Source organism: Pinus tabuliformis, chromosome 7, assembly GCF_031772625.1.
Source record: "Pinus tabuliformis cultivar Carrire ecotype Pingquan chromosome 7, CPIR1, whole genome shotgun sequence".
NCBI classification, from domain to species: Eukaryota; Viridiplantae; Streptophyta; class Pinopsida; order Pinales; family Pinaceae; genus Pinus; species Pinus tabuliformis.
The window spans coordinates 291,102,700-291,123,691 of record NC_142293.1 but is presented as its reverse complement, the minus strand read 5'-3'; the positions used below and the strand labels follow the sequence as shown (position 1 = coordinate 291,123,691).

The window sequence follows — 20,992 nt, the reverse complement described above, 5'->3', positions numbered from 1 at the left end:
CTAGGTTGATAGAGATCTAGGGAAACCCTCTTCCAATTAGCTTGAGGGATTCAACTCTTCTTAGTGGTTAACACAGTGGCCTTGCAGTCATCACAGCCACAGTCTCTGCAGCCCCAGAGGCACTAGGTGGGCGGAACACAGGTGGAGGTATCGTCAATCAAGGCACTATCTACTTCCCATTGGCTTCCATTTCCCAACCTACTCTGAAGACTATTTCTCAAAACAGTTAGGGGAGAGATTCTATTTAGACTAGGCATATAACTAAAAATAACCAAGATCATTGCATCACACATAGATCTTAAGATTTGAACATCATATAGGTTAGCCAATCATTTAAGCAGCGGGTATCCATCCAGTTACTTGGAATTAATTTACATTAAGCAAGAATTGTGACTCCATAAGGCACTGGTCTCATATTTAAAAAATCTAATCTAATCATTAATCTTGCGAAAATTATACCAAGTAGCTAGGCCACTCATCCGTGTCTCCCAAGCAGGTTGGTTCCCAACTTGTTTTCCTTCATCTCATTCCATAGGGACTACCCTCCATAGCCTATTTTAGGGAGACAGCTAGAACGGAGTGGGCAGGGATCAGAGTGATAGCCCCCGCCCTAAGCAGTTATCGTGATGCCTGTACAATCCGAGCAACAATATTTTTTGGCGTCGTTGTCAGGGACCAATTTATTAGACCTTGTTGACGACACTCTCATTAAATCTTCCTGATCTTCTAATCACCCATCATTCTCCACCTTCTCATCACCTTATCCCTTGTTCTCTCACTAATCTCTTCATCTTGTTCATTCTCACATTTAGCACCTGGACATTCAGTTTGCTTTCCTATTTGGGTGGCGACTCCACTTATTCATCCATTCACAAGAACATACTCTAGAAGGAATCCTGGTAGCCTGGTTAACCCCGCTCCCGATCCTTAAAAGGTTCTAAGAGCCCGGTTAAACAAGTTAAACTCTAGCCATCATTTAAATTTTCTCAGACAGGGAGCTCTCCTTGATATCCATTTGTTTTTCATCAACTATCCTATAAATCCAAATATCATGGGTGACTTTTATAGGCCTTGCAACTTCACCAACATTCAGGGGTATCCGCATGACTTGCCAAATGAATCTACAGAAAGCTACCGCTTTTCCAAGGGAATAATGGCACGGGTGAAGTGGTTGATCCTAGACGGAGTCCGAGATCATAAAGTCTCCCATATAGCTGGCAAAGATACTGCCAAACAGATGTGGGATGCCATTACCATGTTATATCAGGGTGCTTCCGAACAGCGGAAGATGTATGTTGAAATTTCTAAGTATTACCCATTAGAAATTTTATCTGTATTCTCTCGTTTATTTCTCTTACTTGTTAATTACGAACAAGTTATTTAACCATATAAATATTGAAATAAACACAATACAGTCTCAACCATCTACAAATCAACAGTTGAAAGAAATAGCAAACACACAAGTGACACCGTTATTTTTGGACAACTCGTCCGCAGAAAAACCCAACTTGGGAAAACCAGTGTAGCAATTTTGAGGGTTATTTTATTATGCAGTCTTTCTGAGTACAACTGGGTGCCAAACTAGCTCACCCGACAGAGAAAATAATCCGACAGTAATACCTCTCTATTCGGAAGTAGATATTCGAAAAGTCTGCCCCACGAAACCCTCTCCAACACAATTTGAAGCTCAGCGTCAGCCCTCCTAGCCTCTGCGTCAGCCCTCTGAGGCACTGTGCAGCCTCTACGGCCCTCTGCATCACTCCTGTAGCCTCTGCATGGATGACGCAAGCCCTTCTAGCCTCTGCCCAATCCCTTCTACCTCTGCGTGGCTCCCTCTGGCTCAGTGTCTGCCTCTCTCTGCTCCTGCGCTAGTCTCTTAGCACTATCTCTACCTTTCTGCCTCGTACTCACTGCCCCTCGCTGCAACTAATCACTGATTCAATTTCTCTCAGCAAACCCCGCTCTAGAAAATCGAATGACTGCTCACTCTGGTGTGTTCTCCAACTGACCCTCAAGCCTCCTCTTATACTTTTCTTGTTGGTCCTTCAAAGGCCGAGATTACATCTCTAGTCAACAGCTAAGATTAGATTTGGCTTGATCCATGTCATTTAGAACCTTCTAGCCCAGTTTTATATTAATACCCATTAATATTTTATTTTTCCTAAGTTTAGACTTAGGAACTCCATTAAAAATATTAATTATTTTAATATCTCCTTAACCGGGTAGAATCTACCCAAACCATTTCTAGGTCTTGGAGATCTCATGTGCTTTAACCTCTCCACCAATTTTCATGGCTAGAGCACATCAGATGCTACCCCAAATCAGCACTCCCTCTTAGCGAGGACTGTGCTCTAGTAATACTTCACACTGAGCATCACCCTGATTATACGGCATTAGTACCTGTGTTGATGCTAGGCCTCCCAGCCCAACATCCTCTGCACTACTGCATCCTGTACTGCTGCCCATGGCCCTGCCACTGCCACTGTTGCATCTGTACGACAGCTCCCTCTGCATCCGTGTTGCTGCTGGTCCTTTCTCCCAACACTGCATCTGCACTGCAACCCCCTCTCATCATGCTGCATTGTGCTACTGCACTGCAACTCAGTTACTGAGAAGTAAGTAACTGATCCACCCAACTACTGACATCCCTGTCAGGCTAGAAACACTCCCGATGCTGAAGCTCTCTCTGCCGCTATCTCGTGCTCCCTCTACTGCCTCTGCGTTGTTGCAACAACTCCCTGCCTCTCGCACCGCTGCAAACCTCTTTGTGCCATCCTGCACTGCTGCAACCTCCTTTGTGCCTCTCGCACTGCTGCAACCCTCTCTGCGTTGCCCGAGACTACTACACTATAGCACTCTCTATCGCTTCATCTGCATCCGTTTCTACCAACATCCGCCATCTTGCTACTTCTCACTTCAGGGCTCCCATAGCAAGGTATGATCCAAGAGTTTGGATACCACAAGGATCCTGCCCCTCATCGCCTGTAGTCTTCCTGACTACAGCTGGATGTCTCCCCACCTCTTCTCTAGAGGTACACGAGCATTCATGGCACAATCATCATCCTCCTCTACCTCCTTTTCTGCCTTCGCTGGCACTGCCTTGGAGTCAGACGCCTCTCCCTTATTCTTCTTCCTCGGACACTGGTTCGCATAATGCCCTAGTTCCCCACAGTTGAAGCACTTTATCTTGGAGAGGTTATTTTTCTTCCTCTTCTCACGCTTCCCCGCAGATGCCAGAGCTGCATCCTCTTCCTTCTTTTTCTTGATCTGGACTCCTTTGCTGCTACTTCCCGTCTTGGACAACCGTCTGATCTCTTCTTGGCGAAAAGCCGCCCATAATTCTTCCCAATCTGGAAGATTCACTTTGCCCAGAATACTTTGGACGAATGTCTCCCACTCCTAGGAGACTGCGTTTAGAGCGGTCCTTACCATCAACTCCTGATCCAGCGTGGCCCCTATGGAATTCAATTGGTCCCGGATCTCCTTCAATCTACCGAGGAAGTGATCTATCTGCTCCCCCTTCTACATCTGGTATGACCGCAGTTAATTCTCAAGTAACATCTTCCTCTGCATAGAAGTGTGCTGATACAACGTCTTCAAGGTGTCCCACATTTCCTTTGTCGTCTCCTTCTCGGCAATATGCTGGACCACATGATCCTTGACCCCATCAAGGATTATGCATTTTTCCTTGGCCATTGCTTCCTCGTACTTTTCATTGTCAGCTAGGTCAACTGGGATAGCCACTTTTCTCAAGGCGAAGGCCTTGATGCGATGTCTATCTAGAATGGACAGAATCATGGCCTTCCAGATGACAAAGTTGGACGCCCCGTCCAACCTATCCTGATCCCTCAGTCCATTCATGGCCATCTCTCTGCTCTTCCTTTTGACTCCTCTAAGTCTCTACTTCCCTTTGGAAGTTCTCTCTTCGACTCCCTCTAAGTCTCTACTTCCCGTCTGGAAGTTCTCTGCTAGACTCCCTCTGAGTCTCGATTTCCCTCCTGGAAATCCGCCTGCCAACCGTCGAGTTGCACCTCTCCGATCTCCTATGCACCTGCAACACTAATCTGGATTTCTTGGCTAGAAATCCGCCTAGGTAGCGACTCCCTCTACCTTGGTTTTGCCCTATTAGGTATTGTTCTATCTCGGCAACAACAACACCCCACCAACTTCACTCCCCGCAATCTGCCCACAGCTTCCTATGCCCCAGCAACTGAAGGACTAAGCCTCTAGGCTCTTCGCAATCCCGGCCCTGGCTGAAATGCTCCCCTAGCGAAATGCGTCAACCCTCCTAGTCTCTGCGTGGCTCTTTTGAGCCTTTTCTTCCCTCCTTGGCCTCTGCGCTAGCCTCTCTCTGGCCCAAACTAATGACGCAATCCCTCTACGTCAACCCTTCTCTACCGCTTTCTGCAAGGTACAAATTTTATCACTAGGGACAATTGTTTCTGCTACAAATGATCTGCTTCAGCTCTCCTGTGATCTGCAACCCTCTGATACCATGTTGAAATTTCTAAGTATTACCTGTTAGAAATTTTATCTGTATTCTCTAGTTTATTTCTCCTACTTGTTAATTACGAACAAGTTATTTAACCATATAAATACTGAAATAAACACAATACAATCTCAACCATCTACAGATCAACAGCTGAAAGAAATAGCAAACACACAAGTGACACCGTTATTTTTGGACAACTCGTCCCCAGAAAAACCCAACTTGGGAAAACCGGTGCAACAATTTTGAGGGTTATTTTATTATGCAGTCTTTCTGAGTACAATTGGGTGCCAAAGTAGCTCACCCATCCGACAGTAATACCTCTCTATTCGGAATCAGATATTCGAAAAGTCTACCCCACGAAACCCTCTCCAGCACAATCTGAAGCTCAACATTAGCCCTCCTGGCCTCTGCGTCAGCCAGAAACCCTCTGCATCAGCCCCCTGAGGCACTTTACAACCTCTACGGCCCTCTGCATCACTCTTGCAGCCTTTGCATGGATGACGCAAGCCCTTTTGGCCTTTGCGCAGTCCCTTCTGCCTCTGCGTGGCTCCCTCTGGCTCAGCGTCTGCCTCTCTCTGCTTCTGCGTTGGTCTCTCGACACTATCTCTACCTCTCTGCCTCGTACTCACTGCCCCTCGCTGCAACTGATCACTGATTCGATTTCTCTTAGCAAACCCCGCTCTAGAAAATCGAATGACTGATCACTCTGGTGTGTTCTCCAACTGACCCTCAAGCCTCCTCTTATACTTTTCCTGTTGGTCCTTCAACGGCCGAGATTACATCTCTAATCAACGGCTAAGATTAGATTTGGCTTGATCCATGTCATTTAGAACCTTCTAACCCAGTTTTATATTAATACCCATTAATATTTTATTTTTCCTAAGTTTAGACTTAGGAACTCCATTAAAAATATTAATTATTTTAATATCTCCTTAACCAGGTGGAATCTACCCAAACCATTTCTAGGTCTTGGAGGTCTCATGTGTTTTGGCCTCTCCACCAATTTTCATGGCTAGAGCACATCCGATGCTACCCCAAATCAACAATGTACCTCGACAAGAAGCTAAGGCTCATCTAGATGCAGAAGGGGGAAAGCATAGACCCCTTCCTCACCAAGATTCAGAAAGTCTGGGACCAGTTGTCAGTTGTTGGGGCAGCGCCTCAACCTACAAAGCTAGTGAGATTGGCACTCAACAGTGTCTCCGAGGACTGGCAAGTTTTGTCCAAATCATATTGGGTAGAGACAAGTTACCAGAGTGGCACGGGATGTGGGTTGACTTGCAGTAGGAGGAATTGAGGCAAGCTCTTCTAAAGAGCTCCATCAGTGGCAGCAGTAGCAGACAAAAGCATGTGAAGGAGGAGGAGAATGTGGCCCTCACATCTAAGGGTCCCAGTCAGGGATAGGGGGAGCAGAGAAAGAAGAAGAAGCACTTGTCAAAAGTTAAGTGCTTCAGGTGTGGTGAGCTCGTTCACTACAATACCCAGTGTCCTCTCAGGTAGAAGGACAAGGAGAAGAAGCAGGATCAGCAGACAGCTTCTGCGAAGATCGATAGGCTTTCCTCCAGGTTGGAGGAAGACTTCGCTATCTTTGCTGATATACCTCTAGGAGTGAGGTGGGGTGACTTGGTGTTGTAGTCCCAGAGCACTACAGATGAGTAGGGTCCTTGAAGAGTCCACCTCATGGATCAATACCTTGCTAGAGGGGCCCACAATATTCAGTAACAGGATGGATTAGTGGCAGTCGGTGCAGTCAAAGGCCGAGTGACAGTTGCAGAGACTAGTAGCAGTCAGATGTTGGGAAGCGCAGTGCAGAGTTGGCAGTAATGCAGATGGCACAGTGCAGAGTCAACAGCAGCGAAAATTCTTCAGTGACATTGCAGATGCTAGTTGCAGTCAGAGACTCGAGAGACAGATGTATCATACTGATCATAGTTGATTCAATATTTTGAATGCTTTTCAGTTGCAGATGTTGCAGTTGCAGTAGCAACAGATGAGAGGGAGTCGTAGTGTAGATGCAGTGTTGGCAGCAGTACAGCAGGATCAGCAGCAGCACAGATGCAGCGTATATCAGAGTTGCGCAATGCTTGGTGGGCAGTATGGCCAAACATCAGCAGCATGACAAGAGATGATGTAGAGACAAGGTGTTGTGGAAGGGAGTGCAACACTAGAACACATTCCTCGCTAAGAGGGAGCGTTAGTTTTTGTAGCATTGGATGTGTTCTAGCCTTGAAATTTTGTGGAGAGGCTAGAATACATGAGATCTCCAAAACCCAAAAATCGTTTCTGGAAATTCCGCCTAGAAATGACTTAATTAGATTATTAACCAGTTTTTTAAATATTTCCTAAGTCTAAACTTAGGGAATATGGTTAATTAATCAGTATTAACTAAGTCAAGGTGAGAATCATCTAGAAACTCACATGGATTGATCCAAAGATGATCCTAGACATCAATTATGTTTTAATCTTGCACACTGGTGCTCCAACAGAGGATTATAAGAGGAGGTCGAAGTGGTGATGGAGAAAACACTTGAGCAGTTCGATTTCTTAGCAGATCGATTCCAGAGTAGCAACAGTCAGTTGTCGGAGAGAGCTAGAGATCAAAGCAGTGAGAGAGGGGCAAAGACAGTGAGGCTGGAGGAGGCATTCCAGATCCAACAAGTGCATTTGCAAAGAGGCAGAAGAGCCATAGAGAGGTTGACATTGGGGCAGCGCAGCAGCTTCTAGAGGCAAGATTGATTTGCTGAGAGGGAGAGACGTCTTCAGTTCCAGAGGCCGGGAAGGAGTCCTAGAGTGTCGGAGAAGCATCTTTCCAGTCAGCAGAAGGCAGAACGACTTCATCAGAGACCAGTCTAAGGCTAGACATCCAGCAGGCTGCATAGAGCAGCACAGAGGCTGACGCAGAGTGTCAAAGGGGCGAGTTTCTAAAGGAAAGTTGTGCCGAGAGATTGCCTGTACAGTGAAGAAAATTCCTCACTAGATTTTTGCCAATATTTTTCTTTGTAGGATTGCCAGATTTCGACATCCAGTTGTACTCAAAATTTCTCACTGCTGCATAATAATAAACCCTTGGCTACTACACTGGTTTTCCCAAGTTGGGTTTTTCCGGGGACTTTTGTCCAAAAATAATTGTGTTATTTTTTAGTGTCTGTGCTAACATTTCTCAGTTTCCATTGTATTATTTTTCCGCAATTTTATTTGTGAAGGTTGCAATGTATTTATTTCGATATTTGTCATAGCAGATAAATTGTTAAATAATTAACAAGTAGGAGAAATAATATTAATTGCTGCAACAGGATTCCGATATTGGAATTTTCACATTTGGCACTATTTTTGGGCTAATCTCTTCACACGTGTGGCAGAAAACTAGGGTTTTTGCAATGATGTCATAACAATCCTTGAGGAACTCACCAAAGGGTTTCCAAATCGACCCCATTGCTAGCTGAGTTCACCTAAAGAAGTCTCCAAGTATAGCGAAGGAAGGAAAGCATCTCCAAACTCTATCTTTCTCCTCCCACGTGCGAAATTACAGAAGTACGAACTGCAGGTCTATGGAAAGGGACCGAAATTTCAGGATAGCCAAGAAGTGCAATGCATAATGGTAGTTTGACTTGCATTGACCTTAGCAAGAAGAAGCAGAAAAGAAGGAACTTGTGACTTGGTCTTGGAGAAGTTGTTGTGTCAAGGGTCTTGGTATTCATCAATTGAAGTCTCTATAAGAAGAAGAATTCTTTTGGGCTTTCCTCTCAAGTTGGAGAGATTTTGGCCTTGGCTGATCACCTACAATCTGTCTCTTGTCACTATATTGTTTATGCGTTGGTAAATGTTTGATGAAGAAGATCACTATAATAATCTAAGTAAAGAGAAGATCATAATCTAAAGAAATAAAAAACATTTACAAGCAGTTCTCATCGAAGAGAAATCTCCTAATCCTAATGCCCTAGATTTCTCAACAATCTCCAATAGACAACCAAGAGAAAAGTGTGAAATTCCTCAAGAGAATTAGATCCAAGAAGTGATGATGATGTTTGATACAAGTGGTGCTCTCCTTTATTTATATGAGCCTCTAAGAGTTCGAATTAGCCTACAATGCCCCTAAATTCACTTTAATGTGCAAAATAACAATAACTTTGGTGACAAGCCCACCAAATAGCGATAAAGTGTAAGATAACCCATCCAAAATGTAGCCGAAATGATGTAGCAATGGTGTAGGAGGGTCGTTGGAAGGCCTAATTGAGTCCTCAAGTGCCATGATAAAAAAGTGGGCACCATGAATGATGGTCAAAGGGGGTGTCCCCTTGATTGTTAGTTTTTGTAGCATCGGACGGTGTTCTGGTCTCGAAAATTTGGGGAGAGGCTAAAACACAGGAGTTTTCCAAAAGCCAGAAATCATTTATGGAAATTCCACCTAGAGATGGCTCAATTAAATTGATTGACATAATTAAAAATTCCCTAAGTCTAAATTAGGAAAAGTGGTTAATTAATAGGAATTATAATGGTATGTAGATTTATGTGGTGTGGTTTTTGTGATTCTAGATTCGGATATTGTGATTCTAGATTCATTATTAAACTAAAATAGAATAACATAGAAAGAATTAAAAATAAAATAATTTATTTATTAAATAACAAATAATGAATTGTAAATAATAATAAAATTTGTTTTCTTTCATCTTGAGCTGGTCAGCTCCCCAAACTTGACATCACTCCAAACCATATTTATAGCCACCGCTTCTCTTCTTTGTAAATCAGTCCTGAGGATGAGTCTTGTTCTAGACTCGAAATGTAGACAACATGAAAATGAAGATTATCGAATATCCGACTCCAAAATCACAATAATAGGAATTAATTGAGAAAGGTGAGAATTCTCTAGAAACTCACATAGATTGACTTGGAGATGATCTCAACCATAGATTAAGTTTTAATCATGGTTGTTGGAGTCCCAACTGGAGATTATAAGAAGAGGTCGATGGTAGATGGAGGATAGACCAGTGCAGATACTCAGTTGCCCAGGCAGTTCGAATTCCTAAGTGTAGGAGTGATTCGACAGTGGAGGTCGAGCCAGGAGGTGAATAGCAGGTGGCAGGAGAGGTCAGCAGTGATCTCGAGGAAGTTTTCCAGTTCCAGAGAGTCAGAAAGAGGAGGCCGAGATTTTCTCCAAGAAGCAATGAGGCACTGCGCAGTTGCTTCAACAGACCAGTTCGATTAGGCTGAAGGGGAGGACATTTTTAATTCCAAAGGCTGGGAAGATTTTCCAAAGGGCCATAGAAGCATTTTCCCAGTCAGCAGCAGGTGGGATGGCTAGATTGGCAATAGTTCTAGGCTAAGCATACGAGGGTCTGCGCTAGGGTGACGCTGGGCCTATGCAGAGCAGGTGGACAGCTTGCTTTTCAAAGGCAATCAAGTGTTGGGATTGTTCAGAGAGAGGGTAAAATCCTTCAATATATTTTTGCCAGTATTTCTCTTGGGTAGAATCACCAGTTTGGCAACATTTTATTGTACTCAGAATTTTTGCTGCATAATAATAATATAAACCCTTTGTTGTCACAATCGGTTTTCCCACATTAGGTTTTTCGAAGGACTTTCCTCCAAAAATAAAGGTGTCATTTTTATGTATGTGTGCTAGCATTTCTAAGTTTCCAACGCTTTTATTTTCGACAGTATTTTAATTGTGAATATTGCCATGTGATTAATTCGTTGTTGTTGTAGCAATAAACTGCATAATTAATTTACAGTTAGAAGAATTAATTCCAGTTGCTGCAATAGAAATTTGGTAGAATTCTTCACATTGATCTCCAAGTAAAACATAATGTGGTGCTCCAAAGTGTGAAAATTTCTTGAAATGCAGCAACTGGAAATACTTCTTCTAACTGAAAAATTAATTATGCGATGTATGTAACCAGATTTGTCCTACAAGGACTACATGTCGCGAATCCAGCAAATCCGACACGATTCGTATGGATTTGTGTTTGAATATCGTGACACGATCGAATCTGGATCGTGTCCTGATCAGACACTAGGTGTCACGATTTCTAAACACAAATCCGGCAAAATAGCAACCCGCGTGACTTTTAAAGAGGGCTTACCGCATTTCTTTTTGCACATTCACTCATTTACTTTGTTGTGGGTTTGTTGTGGGTGTTTGGGAGCAAGGAGCAAAGGGTGTGGGAGCATTTTCAAGGAGATTCAAGCAACAGGTAAGTGCATTTTCTCTCTAATATTTTTGCATTTTTATTACAGCAGTTTGCAAATGCATTTCTTTTACAAATTTGTGCATTTTTTGTTTATTTTTTTACATTATTCATGGCTCAATCAAGGGCAGTAGGGAAGGGGCAAAGGAAGGGGAAGAATGTCCCCATTGGAGATGCCCCTCCTCTCCCAATTTCATCAGAGTCTGTTGCAAGTAATGTTGAGGGAAGACTTCCTCCTCAATGTAACATTGACAAATATCCCTTGTGGAAATATGTCACAAGAGAGCAAGGGCCAAGCAACAAGGTGAAGGGAGGAGGCAATGTGAGATGGAAATGCAATTATTGCCACTATACTTTCACAAGGACATATTTCCGTGTGAAAGGTTATTTGTTGGCTTTACAAGGTTATGGGATTGGAGCTTGTACAAAAGTGCCTTTATCAAAGAGGAAAGAAATGGAAAGAGAGTCCAATGTTGGTATGGAAAATGTGGTTGCAAAATCAAAAAAAGCCAAGAATGATGACACCCTTCCATGCTTGAGGAAAGGCAGCAACAAATTCCCATTTGAGAGTTCTAGTGGGGGACAAGCAGCAAAAAGAAAAGCAATTTCACTTGATCCAATGGACAAGATTTTTCAGATGGAGAAACGGGAAGAGCTTGATCTCACCATTGCCTTTTTTTCTATCAAAACTTCATATCCTTCAATGTTGCACACTCACCTCTATTTATTGAGATGTGCCGAGCTCTAACTCAAGGGGCTCCATCAAGGTATGTGCCTCCTGGGTCAAAGAAGCTTAGAACCACATTGTTGACAAAGGCAAAAAAAGAGGTGGAAAAAATGCTTGAGCCAATTAAAGTGTCATGGCCAACATCTAGAGTTAACATTGTTTCTGATAGATGGATAGATCTAGCGTGACACCCACTCATCAACTTCATGGTGTCTTCTTTGAATGGTCCAATTTTCTTGAAAGCAGTGGATGCACTTGGACAATACAAGGATGCACAATATATGGGTGAGTTGTTTATTAAAGTTATTGCAGATGTAAGTGTTGATTCTTGTTTGCAAATCATTACAGATAATGCCCCTGTTTGCAAGGTTGCTGGCATGATTGTGGAAGCTAAATATCCACAAGTGTTTTGGACACCTTGCATTGTCCATTCATTGAACTTAGCGCTGAAATCCATTGCTTATGATGTGCTTTGGATTGGTAACATTATTGAGGATGCACAGCATATCTGTAACTTTGTACAAAATCATACAAATGCCCTCACTATCTACAAGGAGTACAACAATCTATCATTGTTGAAGATTGCGGATACATGGTTTCCCTCTTCATTCATCATGTTGAAGAGGTTGAGGGAGGTCAAGACTGCTCTTGGGGCCATGGATATTTCAGAGTTTTGGTCTTTTTGGAGAAAGACGGATCAGGTAGCCTCTAAAAGAGTGAAGGACACAGTGTTAGATGATGCTTGGTGGGAGAGGGTAGATCTAGTTATTCAGATCATGGACCCTATCATTTCCTTGCTTCGATTTGCAGATACAAACCAACCCATCCTAGGAGAGGTTTATGAGGGATGGGATTCCATGATTGAGTCTATGAAGAGCATTATTTTACAGAGTGAGTGCCCCGAGTATGAGACATCATCAGAGGCCTTCTTCACCACTATACAAGATATTCTTGTCAACAGATGGGACAAGAATTGCACACCTTTACATTCTTTGGCGCACTCAATGAACCCAAAATACTACAGCCATGAGTGACTGAATGGTGGACCTTCCCGTAGATTCCCTCTTCACATGGATGGTGAAATCTCACAGGGGAGGAAAGATGCATTCAGGTGGGTTTTTCAAAATCGAGCATCCCTTGATGAGGTGGAGGATACCTTTGCAGAGTTTTCCACTAGCACTGGTCGATTTGTAGGATATGATCTGATTAGAGATATGGGGACTAAGAAGCCCTATTCTTGGTGGGCAAATCATGGGGCAACAAGCCCTCCTCTACAACAGTTAGCCATGAGGCTCCTTTCTCAGGTGACTTCATCCTCTTGTTGCGAGAGGAATTGGAGCACATATGGGAATTTATATAGTGTCAAGAAGAGCGGGCTTGAGCAGTCCAGGGCATAGACAATGATTTATGTGCACACCAACCTTTGTCTTATTTACAGGCAGAGGGATGAGTGGTTGAAAGGAAAGACAAAGATGTGAGATGTCTTTCCTGATGATATGGGTCTGAACAGCAGTGTTGAGTTCGCATTGGCCAACTTGGATCTCAATGATCCAGTGCTAGAGCCTGTCAGATTTGATGATGGTGATACTATAGAGGGGTCATCCTCCACACCAACAGATGCAGAGATGACTTTGGATACAGAGGAGGAGGATGCAGCAGAGGAGAGCAGTGGTACTGGTGACCATGATGATCAGGACAGTGATGTTGATTTTGATGATGACTATGAGGATTGATGACTCATGAGTCATGAGCTACCTACTGCCTTGAGGCTTGTATACTTGTAGTTGTTTTGTATTTGCTATTTGATATTTCTATTTGCCATTGGCATTGCACTACCTATGTAACACATTTTGATTATGATGACTTAATGAGAAAACTACAGTTGTCAGTATCTTTATCTTACTATCTTGTCTTTCTCCTATTGGATCATTGATGAATTGAATATGTATTATGAATCATGATTTATCATTTATGTCACAATTGTATTTGTATGTACTATGCATAATGTTACTTTGTAAATAGTAAAACTTACATGTAGATGAAGATCTATGTTTGAAATCAATGAATTTGTATCATGAATGAGAACTTGTGTAAGAAATATCTAATTTTTAATATATATATATATATATATATATATATGTAACGTATCCAAACGTGTCTTGTTCTGGGTGGTCAATGTGTCCGTATCCGACACTCGAATCTCGTATCCGTTAAATCCCAAATCCACGTGTCAGGTGACTTAGATTATGCGGTTTATTTGTTTACGGCAAAATAACTAATTATTCACACCGCAATTTCTTCACCAAATAAAATATTGCGGGAGCAAAAATAGGAACTAAGAAATGTTAGCACACACATAAAAATTGACCAAATTATTTTTGGACAATTAGCCCCAGAAAAACCCAATGCGGGAAAACGGTGCAACAACTGAGGGTTTTATTATTATGCAACAGTGAAAATCTGAGTACAATAAATATGGATGCCCAACTGGCTATCCAACCTGAGAGAAATACTGGAAAAATCAACTCATGGAATTTACCCTCCTCCACGAGCAATCTCAACTCAATCTAGCCACTCAAACTGGCTCTCCTACTACATCTAGGCAGGGCCTGTGTCACCTCTGTGCGGGCCTGAATCTCACTAGCTCAGAATTTCCTCAAAATCAGCGTTCAAAATTAGATACAAAATCGAAATGTTATGTCTTTGTTGGGTATCATTATGCGATGAAAGGATACATGTTATGGGATCCTACATCGTGGAAGATAGTCATTAGTAGAGATGTAACATTTGATGAATCTTCTCTTTTAAAATCAAATGTTGAAAGAATTGAACAGGAACAGGTGTCGCCAAATCAACAAATTCAGTTGGAGGCTAGACCTTTTTACCGAAAGTCGAAAGGAAGGAGAGACTTTTGGAGGAAAAGGTGATGAAGATACAAAGGAAACTATTGAAGTTTCTAAACCAGTTCAACAACCAATCACTCTAAGAAGGTCTACAAGGGAAAGAAAAACTCCCAAAAGGTATGAAGATTTCGCTTCATCTTTTGCTTTAATTACTGAAGATGGGGAACCTTCTTGTTATCAGGAAGCGGTAGATGATACAGATAGCGAAAAATGGAAAACAGCTATGGAAGAAGAAATGGATTCCTTAACCAAGAACAATCCCTAGGATCTTGTAGAACTTCCTGAAGGGAGAAGTGTTGTTGGATGTAAATGGGTCTTCAAATTGAAACAGAAAGTTGATGGAAGTATTGAAAGGTATAAGGCGAGACTGGTAGCAAAAGGGTATTCTCAGGTTGAAGGTATTGACTTTCATGAGATTTTTTCACCAATTGTAAAACTTGTTTCTATTCGTACTATGTTGGCACTAACTGCATTACTTAACCTTGAGTTAGAACAGTTAGATGTTAAAACAGCCTTTCTACATGGTGATTTGGATGAAGAAATATATATGGAACAGCCAAAAGGTTTTGTACAAGATCGTAGCAGAAGATTAGTTTGCAAGCTCAGGAAATCATTGTATGGCCTGAGGCAGTCTCCCAAACAATGGTACAAGAAGTTTGACTCCTTCATGGTGAGCCAGAACTTTATTAGAAGTGAGTATGATCATTGTGTATACTTCAAGAGTTTCAGTGGCATATTCATTATCTTAGTTATGTATGATGACGATATGCTTATTGCAAGCAAAAGCATGGAAGAGATCAACAGGGTAAAGGCTCAACTCTCTAGGACGTTTGATATGAAGGATCTTGGAGTGACAAAACATATCTTGGGCATGGAGATACACAGAGACAGGAAAAATGGTAAGCTTTGGTTATCACAGCAAAAGTATGTGGAAATAGTACTTGAAAAGTTCGGTATGAACAGTGTGAAACTTGTTAATGTTCCATTAGCTTCCCATTTTAAGCTTTCTTCAGTTTTGAGTCCTAGAACTAATAAAGAAAAACAGTATATGTCTCACGTACCATATGCAAATGTTGTAGGCAACTTAATGTATGCGATGGTATCTACAAGACCTGACATTTCACCTGCAGTTGGAGTTGTCAGCAGGTTCATAGCAAATCCAGGTGAAGAACATTGGCGAGCAGTGAAATGGGTGTTTCGATATTTAAAAGGCACAAGTGATCATTGCATCATCTTTAATGGTAGTGAAAGATCAGTTTGCGGATATGTGGATGCTGATTATGTAGGTGATTTGGACAAAAGGAGGTCTACTACATGTTATGTCTTTACTCTTGCAGGTGGAGCAATTAGCTGGATGTCAAAGCTTAAAGAAACAGTTGCGTTGTCCACTACCAAAGCAGAGTATATCGCTGCTTCAAATGACAGTAAAGAAGCAATCTGGTTAAAGGGTCTACTTGATGAGATTGGAAGGATGCAGGAGAGAGTGAATGTATTCACTTGGCAACAAATCCAGCTTATCACTTGTGAGAGTGAATGTATTCACTTGTGAAAGTGAATGTATTCACTTGGCAACAAATCTAGCTTATCACAACAAGACCAAAGCACATTGATGTAAGGTATCATTTTTTGAGACATGTGATCGATGGCGGAAAAGTAGCTCTCAAGAAGGTCCATACGCAAGAGAATTGTGCAGACATATTCACGAAGCCAGTTACAGTAGAGAAGCTGTGATGGTGTTTGGCTTCTCTTGGCTTGCAGAAGAGATGATGAATGGGCATGGGAAAGGGATTAGGAAAATTGTTGTCAAGGTGGAGTTTGTTGAAATGTGACAACAAGACATGTAATTATGGGTAAAATCTTAGTAATTACTACCAGTTAGTTTTGTAACGAGATTGCTAACTAATAGCAGTTATGTAACGGAGGAGAGGCTCTTATAAAACTGGTGAATGCCCGAGATCATGTAATCATGGAGAATCATTCTTGATTAAATAAAGATCCAATCCCTTGCCCCATGGATGTTTCCTTGACACACTATCAAGGTTTTACCACGTAAAATATTGTGTTTACTTGTGTGATTCTTTTCGGTTTCCATTCAGTTTTAGTTTCATTTCTTTCTTGCTTAAATGCACTGCTCGAACCAACACAAGTGATTAAAGGCTGTTTCTCCAGGTGCCAAAGATTATTATTGCTGCTGGGGTTCAAATTGCTATTTGTGGAGATCGATTTATTTAACAAGACGAGTTGTTGATTACTCTAGTGCCGAAATTCTTCAGATAAGAGGCCGGGTAATTATTGCTAAGAGGGTCGAATTGCCTCTCTGTATAGAGGTCGATTTACCCCATCTAAGATCAGTCTTGTGCTCAGAAATTAAGGCAGGCCGAGAGCATAAATTGGAGGAGTTATTCATCACTATTTGATAGGCCAAATTTATGGTCAAATTTTGGGTTTATAATTAATATCTTAAGGGTGAAATTTCAAGTGCAAGAGGATTCATTTCTTCTTCAACGGAAGCTGCATTCAGTACTAATTTCTAGAAGGCCGAGATCTGAAGTTTATATTCATTAGCCTGAGATCTGTAGTTTATATTAATTTTCCAGAGGCCTGGTTATTTTAATTATTGGAGGCTGAATATACTATTTCCTTGCAGAGGTCGAGTATCATTGTTAGCTACAACACTCATCTTTTTAGAGGCTGACATTTATTATTGTTCAGGTGGATTGAGCTCCTTGTTTGAGGACCGAATCGTGCATTTTTGGAGGTTGATTCCTGTAGGAGGCATTCATCATTTAGTGGCAGATTTCTGGATCAGAAACAGAGGGTCGAATTCTTGAAGGTAGCTTCTGGTGATCCATTAAATTATTGAGGGCCGAGTAGTTATTTTTCTCCAAGGGCGAGAGCATGTAAGCTGATTACATTTGCTGACAGAAGGACAAATTTGTTAGCTGAATTTTATCTTATTTCAGGGGTCGAATTCTCTTACTGTTGGAGCCAAGTTCCTCTGCCATTATATCCATCAAATTGCAGGTCTACTTCAGGGGATGAGTTCAGCATTCACCATAATTATTTGGAGATTGATCTGAGTTAAACTGGAGACCAATATTGCTCGGAACATTATTGCTATCTCTGGTGATCAAAACTCTCACATTCCAGGAGGTCGAGTTGGTGTTTGAGAGGCTAGGTTCAAGGAGATCAATCAAGAATCAGAGCTGTTATTTATCTCCTATATTATTCTCAGTCGAAGCCATTCATTGGGAGACAGAACTATCACAAGTTTGCAACCTCGTTGGCCAAGTCATTTCTGAAAGTTTGAGCTGGTATTTCAGAGGACAAGCTGGTTATCCTTTGCTGGAGCGGATCTACAGGTTCATATATGATAATCTGCCCTGTAATCTTCAGATTATTTTATTATTTTGTCCCTCATAGGCTCTGCTGTAGCTTTTATTGCATATCATGTGTTTGAAGAAAGTTCTGTACGCTAAGTGTTTGAATAAACTCGAAGAAAAATTTTAAAATTTGTTAGCAAACCTTAGCTTTGGTACATTACATGATCACACTGCCATGGTGGTCTCCCCATGACCATGGTTGGCAGAATTTTGGCCTTCAAACAAGGCACCACTGTAAACCTATAAAAATTTATCTGGCCACAGGCAATAAAAAACATGCAATTTCAAGGCCTGTTAGACAATTTTAATCATTTCCTGAAAACAGAAAAAAATAATCCAAACGCTAACAGATTAAGAGAAGCTTGGCATGAACCCATGAGGTATAGACCAGTTGGTTAGCATGGGGTTTAGTCCCTGCCAGGTCATAAGTTTAAACCTCATGGGAAGGAGTTGAGAATGGAAGCCACTTTGGGAGAGTTAAACTTCCCAAGGGGCATCCAAGTTCAACCAAGCCTCATACAATCCTCATGATAAGCATCCCATTGTGGGTGGATCGGTCTTCTTCCATCCAATAAAAGGGCGTGCCCTGGCCTAGTCACAAAAGAAAAAGAAAAAAAAGAAAGAATAAAAAAAAACAGCTTGACATGAGATGCTTTTCATTCAGTAAAGGATTCTGTTAAGCTACTCCCTTGAAACTAAATTAAAACTGGAAAGATTTTACTGATTTTAGTGTCTTTTTAAAGCAACCTAGAATGTACTTCAGAAACTAAAGTGCGTGCTTATACTTCACGAATGAAAACATTTTCCCTCTAATTTGCTAGAAATGTCAGCCTAATGTTTTATGGCCACAAGTTTCATCAAATGAAGCTATTTTTTTTTCTCTACCTGAAGTAACTCGTAGCATTCTTAAAAAATATGAAGGGACGGACATTAACATGTCCGAGTAGAAAATCACTCGTTTAGAATAATTCTTTGATCTGTGCAATATTCCGTTAAATATCCATGCTAAAGGTTAAATTCAAACAACTTTGACATAGACCATTTCACATAAGGAAGCAAATTAACATAAGTTGCTGAACAGAACTTGTTCATTTAACACAATCATTCTGTTAAAACTTGACACCACCTTTCCAAGGTTAAAGTCAAGTTAATTTGATAAAATCCTAAAAAATTCAACGGCATCTTCAACTGGCACCCTAGATAGTTTAGGAATCTTACTGGCTGTCCCTTAAAATCAATCTGATCTGACTATTTTACTGCAACATAATTTGAGGTATCAGTCTTTGTGAAATGGCCTAAAAGCGTGTTTCACAATATCCTACAATACCTGGCATAATACCTTAAGAAACTTTATCCGGCATTGTTCTTTCTCAAGTTATTTTAATTTGACTCAATCCTTACATATCAGACAACTGCGAAACTTCCACTCCTCAAGTATATCAGTTAGGGAAAAGGCCCCTAACTTATATCCTCTTCTGTTCTCTACCTACTCTGAAGTACTTTCTAAAATTTCAAGAAAATCGCTCCAATTTGTCTCTGAATAACAATTTTGCCTCAATTAACCTGAAATGCAAAAAGAGTCCAAAGCATCTACTAACCTGAAAGCGTAGAAGCGCGACATTTTTAGCATTTTAGTTAAAGTTTTCCTGAATTACCTGTTCCTTTTAAGTCAAGCTATTATACAATCCTTACACAAAATCACGTGCAGTTTCTTTTGTAAGCAATTTGAAATTTAATAGTAATGTAACTATTGAGGAAAAGAATCAGGAATTCTGGGGCGGTCTTTGTACCTGAAACTGAAAACTGCTTGAAACGGCTGAGGCAGAGCAGAAACAGACTTCAAAACATCCGGATCCAAAGAAGAGAAAGCCATATGCCTTCGACAAACTCAACAAAAACTCTATAAATCCTTTAAATATAAGTTCGTACTTCACCTCAAATTACAGCGCGTGCCGAAAATAACAAAGAAATTCCCTCCAATTTTAATATTTCCTAGACATATAACCATATGCCTTGACTTTAATTCTTAAATTGAAACACAGATAACCAAGCCAGAAGTCAAGCTTTACTGAAAAGGAGGACATGTTAAAAGATTATCATTAAGACCTCTACTTTTGAGCCTTACCTTTAATCCTTCAATTGAAACACAGATACCGAAACAGAAGTCAAGCTTTTACTGAAAAGCAGGACACATTAAAAGATTATCATTAGGAGCTCTATTTTTAAGTAATTCGAAGAAAAACAACACACTGCATGCTCTCCAAACTGCGTTTGAAGCTTACAATAATGGAGTAATGTAATCTTTACAATAGCAAATGTGTAAAGGCATTTCATAATTGGAAGAAATTCAGACGCCGTTAACATTATAAACCTGTTTACGAACGAATAGCTGCATACGAGCTTATAATGTTCGAAGCGTCAAATTTCTACCATATATTTAAAGCTGCAACAAATTTCCCACTAGTATTCCAAGTCTCGGGAGAAATTATCTAAAATTATTTCAAGAAAGAGGATTCCATTTAGACCTGGAATTTCACATATACTTTGGCAGTGCACCGAAAATTTGGTCACTTACACTTGTTTTTCGTAGTTCTGATACAAATTTTTATGATGACTAGGATTGGTTTAGCTCACTGGCACTGAAAATGGAGCAAGGTTCAAAGTCATGACGACTGAATAAAATTTACGATAGGAAGTCCGAGGAAGATGGGACTACACAGTACTCATCATGAGTGCTCGACGAAAGCGGTTTCCTGTTAACAGTCCACGTGATCTCCGTCGAAGGTCAAAGGGGTTTTTGTCAGTATAGGATATATGAATGAATCATATTTTAAAATCCAGAAGACTAAAAATGGTATACGGGACTATCAATAGTTTTATAGGATTCTCAAAAAGGCATTTTCTCAAGGCAAATCGCTGGAATTCAACCATTTTATCAATTGAAGGCATTGAGTAAAAGTGTCTTGAAGGTTCCAAAACTCATAATATTTTTGAATCGCAACCTGCTAAACCATATTGACATTATTGTCTTTTTTATTTAAATAATATTTTCTTTCTTTAATTTTGGGGGACTTAGGGATAGAGAAACATATAGGGAAATGTGTGGGAACACCTCAAATTTTAAAGAAATTTATGTAATATATATATGATTAAATGAAATATAAATAATATAATATTATATATATTGATTTAAATTCATGGCTAATTATTTTAATATTTTATTAGTATTAAGTAGAATAGTAGATATTAAAGTTTGAACAGTGGAATAGTAAATTGAAATTACTTAAACTCAAAAATAGCAA

The 20,992-nt window shown here is 40.7% G+C and overlaps 1 protein-coding gene and 1 long non-coding RNA gene across 2 annotated transcripts in view; one reads left to right on the top strand and one right to left on the bottom strand.

Moving 5' to 3' along the window:
- The window catches only part of LOC149247026 (uncharacterized), a 101,226-nt gene extending 83,490 nt beyond the window's left edge, over positions 1 to 17,736 (top strand). Inside the window, exons 2-3 of the long non-coding RNA XR_016265607.1 lie at positions 17,020 to 17,140; positions 17,271 to 17,736. This is a non-coding gene — a long non-coding RNA (uncharacterized LOC149247026). The remainder of the gene's footprint in view (positions 1 to 17,019; positions 17,141 to 17,270) is intronic.
- The window catches only part of RCK (DNA helicase ROCK-N-ROLLERS), a 418,165-nt gene extending 398,572 nt beyond the window's left edge, over positions 1 to 19,593 (bottom strand). The window contains exon 1 of the mRNA XM_089455815.1: positions 19,481 to 19,593. Within this exon, the coding sequence (XP_089311941.1) occupies positions 19,481 to 19,563 (83 nt within the window). The 5' untranslated portion in view covers positions 19,564 to 19,593. The remainder of the gene's footprint in view (positions 1 to 19,480) is intronic.
- Between the last annotated feature and the right edge of the window lie 1,399 nt (positions 19,594 to 20,992).